Source organism: Cariama cristata, unplaced genomic scaffold (genome assembly GCF_000690535.1).
Source record: "Cariama cristata isolate BGI_N322 unplaced genomic scaffold, ASM69053v1 scaffold3140, whole genome shotgun sequence".
In the NCBI taxonomy this organism is placed as follows: Eukaryota; Metazoa; Chordata; class Aves; order Cariamiformes; family Cariamidae; genus Cariama; species Cariama cristata.
The window spans coordinates 20950-25791 of record NW_009595087.1 but is presented as its reverse complement, the minus strand read 5'-3'; the positions used below and the strand labels follow the sequence as shown (position 1 = coordinate 25791).

Sequence of the window (4842 nt, the reverse complement as noted above, 5' to 3'; positions counted from 1 at the left end):
CGGTTCGTGTTCAACCGGAGCGTGAGCAATGCCTGCATGTCAGTGGGCATGCCGCTGGCACACGTGTTGGTGGGGTCAGGGATGTGCATGACCGCCGGTCCAGCTGTCACCGTGCTCTTACCTGATCCCCAAGGTAGGAGCTAGGTGCAACCCAGTAGAGCTCCTGGTAGGCATCTGGGAGGTTCTTGAGATCAGCACGGAGGAGCTGCTCCCGCAGGCTCAGAGTCGTCGGCACTTCCTGGCGGTCGCTGCTCAACAAGAGCCACCCGTTCATGTCGACGAACTGTGCGGGAAGAGCAACCATAGATCTTCTGGTGGAGCTACAGAAAGTATTCAGGTACTGATACTCCAGAAGAGCAAGTCTCAGAGCAGCAGAAAGGATGGTAACAGGCTCACAACCTCGCATGCATCCTGATGAAGCCATTGGAAAGCTGAGCATCACCCCTGCCTCCTGCCTGGCACAATCCCCCCACACCACGACTTTCTACTCTATGAGACCCCAGAGTCCAGGAAAAGAGACTGAAAGTGGGAGATGAGCACAAGGAGACAAAGATAACCCTCCTCACAGTGTGTTTCTTCCAGAGGGGTAGAATTAATGCAGGACAGAGACCCGAGGCCAGCAGGCAGCCAGGGACACAACTGAACTGCAGGCTCTGGTGGCCCCCGGCCCCTCTCACCTCAGCTCGGTGCTTCTCAGCGCTGCGGCAGCGGTCGGTCGCACCAAAGCAGAAACACTTGGTGCAGCCCTTGGGGTTGCTGGCATCCAAAGAAAATGTCCCCAGGCGGCACTGGTCACACCTTGGGCCCTCCACGTTTTCCTGGAAGATAAGCAAAGCTCAATAGCGACAGCAGCTTCTCATGAGGTCTTAGTGGAGGACAGAGACGGCTGTACTAGTGATCAAAGCACAACGATGTGATGCTGAAAGATGATTAAGCAGTCCCTGAACAGGTTTCCTTGCACAGCACCCATCAAACATTAAATTCACTTGGAGAAGCACTTGTGAGCCCTGCAAAGGGGCTGGAGCAGGCAGCTCAGCAGCAGCTTGAGTTACTCTGCTGTCATGCAGGAGCAGGAGTCAACAGGGCTGACAGCGTTACCTGCAATGGGCTCTGACATGGGGCTGGATCCAGACTGCTCATCTCCCCAGTGACAGCCCGAAGAGCAAGCCTTCATGGCCAGAAAAGATGGGGAGAAGGAGTCTTTCAGGGTGGTCTGAACCCACTGCCACATGGGGCAGGCTGGTGGCTGCTCAGGCACACAGGCACTCTCCTTCTCCAGCCCGGCTCCCTCCCGGCATGCCAGACACCCACAGCCAGAGCAGGAGAGTTGAGCGGAGCAGAAAGGCATCATGTGAAGGCATCGAAGGACTGACCTTGCAGTGACACTGCCCTGTGACTGGGTCACACACGCTGGCTTCGGTGCCAGCCTGGTGGCAGTCGCACCGCCGGCAGTTGGGGTAGTGGTAGTACCCAGGGGCACAGAGGTCACACTGTCGCCCGATGATATTGGGCTTGCACCTGGATGGGATGCAAGAGCCACAGCATTAGAAATCTCTGCCTTGTGCTGCTGTGCAGGGAGCAGCCGGCCTTTCAGAGCTTCACCCACGTTGGCACCGACACAACGTTGAGGAGGATTTCCCTATTCTGCATGTTTCCTCCCTGCAGCCTGCCGACACGTCCCATCACTCCAGCAGGGACCAGGGATGCTGCCAGACATGCCCGGTGTCAGGACAGGGCTCCCTCACCTGCACTGCCCGCTGTCCACATCACAGCCTGGCTCCGTCAGCTCCTGCACGCCAGGCCGAGAGCAATTGCAGTCCTCGCAGCCGATGAGGGGGTGGCAGCCGAAGGTCTGGGGCTCGCAGACAACACACTCTGGCTTCAGGGTGTGCGGAGGGCAGATGCACTGCCCCGTCACTTCATCGCAGAGACGTGTCCCGCAGTCGCAGGCTGGAAGGGGCAGAAAAGGGGCTGTGTTTGGGGGGGGGGGACAAGACCCAGGCAGCCCAAGAGGAGCACGGGGCAATGGATGCAGAGCTCAACTGCTTGGCAGGCAGCTGGGCTGTTTTCCTGCAAGTGGAGCCATTACAGGGCTGGAAAATGCAGCCATTTCCCAAATCAGCCTCAGCCCTCTAAGAGGCAAAACAGCAAGTTCTGGGAAAGCGGAGCAGGAGATGGGACAACTCACGCCTGCAGTTGGGGAAGCCCCAGTAGCCGGTGGCACAGCGGGAGCACTCTCGCCCGATGACATTGGATTTGCAGGGACACTGCCCACCGAAGGGCTCGCACTGGCTGCCCCGCGCCCCTGCTTCGTGGCACCGGCAGGGCTGTGCCCCGTTGTTGTAGAAGAGGGAGAGTGAGATGGCAGAGTCGCGGCAGAACCTCGACGATGTGCTGGGGCTGTAGGGGAAGGCAGGAGGAGTCACTGTGCTGCACACCCCCACAGCCTCCCCACCACCCCAAACTTGAGCAGGATCTCCTGCAGCAACGGGTACTGAATTGGTGAGAGGGAGAGCCCCGTGACTCGGAGATCCCCCAGATACCCACAGGTTTGGTCATTAGACAAGAAAAGCCTCAACCAGATCCCTCCCCTGCCACACACGAAGGGAATGTTTTTTTGCTTCCTGAGGAGTGCACAGCCTGTGGACAGCAGAGCAGTCACCCAAAGCCAAGGGTCTCACTTGATGTAGAAGCTGTTGATGCCACAGCTGCTGATGAAATCATAGGACTTGTCCAGGGGTTCCTCCTGCAGGTACTGAGAGTTGTAGCTGTCCTCAGGCACCACAAGGATGTAATCCTGCAAAGCAAGGACAAGATGGGTGAGCCAGGCTCCTCAGCTGAGCCAGACAGATGCAGTCCAAAATGAGCTCACTCAAAAGTCCAAATGCCCTCAACTTCTCATTAGCTCATCACTTGCTGGGACAGAACATAACACAATACACAAAGTGCCCAAGTAGTGGAAAGACCAGGCGTCACCCTCTCCATTAGGATCTGTCCATCAGGGTCCCATCTAACCTAATGCTCCATGTGAGGAGTGGCCCAAATTCACTGGAGTAAAAAAGGCAGAACCCCCCAAAAGGGCAGCACTGGCTGTGCTTCAGCAGAGAGGCAGGCAGTCACTGCCATCTTAAACTTCTAGACATGAAGGCACTTGAGTTCCAATTCTGTCTTTCAGCCATTTATCCAAATTTTGGTCAATCTTCTAGTCCTGTTGCCTGAGGATAACAAGGGCTACCTGCTCCCATGATGAGACCTGCCTGGACAAACCATGCTTTGCAGGGGCAAAATAGTGCTGGAGCAAGAATAAGGCTTATTTTGGATTATCACAAGCTATGTATGCAAAGCAACAGCTTCAATTTCTGCCTTGTTTTGGTATCAAAACCATACAGTGAAGGATAACTGTCATACACAGATGCTGTCTCTGCAAAATCTGCCCTCAATTCTGCACCACTAAGGTTGGAGATTGCAGCCTTCTAGGGGAGTTCAGAAACTGAGTGATGATGGGAAACATTCCTGCGGTCACACAGTGACAAAAATCCAAGGACAAACTCCAGCCCTGCTACAGCCTGGTCCAGCACACCCTGGGAGCTTCCCAGAGAGAGGCTCACCAGCCACAGCTGCTTGCCCTCTGGCACTCGAACAACCACAGTCAGATCGTTATCGGTAACATCCAGGACAATCTGGTCCTCCGAAACTACCAGACTCCGGCACCCGTAGCCATGTGGGCAGAAATTAGCATTGGTCTGACCTGAAAAGACAACAAACGTATTGGTCCCACATTTCCTTTGCAGTCCCCATCACACCCTCCCGGTTTGGAAGAGATGAGTCAGTCTCACATCATATTTGCGATCCCCAGAGAACCCGCAGTTATCCTCTGGCATGAAAAACTTCCCAGGGCTTCTGCCTACCAGCAGCTTCCCCGAGGTCCCCACTCTTCTCACCTTGCCAGATGCGCCCACCGTTGATTAACACTTCCACAGGGAAGGTGGGATGGTTGGGCTGGTAGTAGTGTAGGATGAAAGCGTAGCGTCCCAGGGTCTGGATCCGGCTGTTAAACACAACAGCAGCCTGGCCCAAAACAGGAGAACAAAGAGACAAAACCCCACATCTGATGCCTGCACTCACAGCCAGGATTTTTTTTTTTATTATTGTACAAATTTGTGTTCTTATTGCCCAACTGTCAGGTCTTGAGATTTTGGTGAATCAACCCCCCTTGTCTCCACACTCCCCCCTCTAACGGTGCCACCTGCAAAGCTTTTCCTGGGAGCCCAGAGAACCAAGCAGGGTTGGATGGAGCCAAGACAGGAGATTACCTGGAATTACAGGTTCAAGGACAAGTTTAAAGTCCAGATTCAATTCTGAAAATGCTAATGGCTAAATTGCTAATTGCTAAAGCTACTCAACAGAGAAGGAAAACTGGTCTGTGCCCCAGGTGTCCAGTGTGGCAGCACCCTCAAACCAGCCCAACCCACACCCATGCCACTACCTGCGGCGGTTGCAGGAGGATGAGCTCTGCGGTGGGGTCCACCGCCGTGGGAGGCCGAGGCGCAGGCTCCACCGGGACCCCGGCTGGAGCCACATGAACAGCCTGAGCCAGGGGAACGTCAGGGGCGATGGGCAGAGCCTGGCCCCCCTCCAAAACGATCGACTGAGAAAGCTTCAGGAACCTTGAGGGAACACAGGAGCTGCTGCAAAGCAAGGAGAAAACAGGACGTAAAGGTCTCCGACAAGGAAAGAGAGAGGCTATGGGGACAGGAGAAGCACGCCCTGGAACACCTGACAGATTAGGAAGCGTGCCTGCTGAGCGAAGAGCTTTCTGTCAAGACCTCTGGGGCTCAGGGA

The 4842-nt window shown here is 55.3% G+C and overlaps 1 protein-coding gene across 1 annotated transcript in view; it reads right to left on the bottom strand.

The window, feature by feature from the left end:
• The window catches only part of LAMA5 (laminin, alpha 5), a gene marked incomplete at its 5' end in the record, with an annotated part of 42991 nt that overhangs the window by 18106 nt on the left and 20043 nt on the right, over positions 1 to 4842 (bottom strand). Inside the window, 9 exon segments of the mRNA XM_009700488.1 lie at positions 122 to 283; positions 678 to 818; positions 1374 to 1518; positions 1746 to 1950; positions 2189 to 2400; positions 2682 to 2797; positions 3609 to 3748; positions 3942 to 4068; positions 4487 to 4688. Coding sequence (XP_009698790.1) covers positions 122 to 283; positions 678 to 818; positions 1374 to 1518; positions 1746 to 1950; positions 2189 to 2400; positions 2682 to 2797; positions 3609 to 3748; positions 3942 to 4068; positions 4487 to 4688 — 1450 coding nt within the window.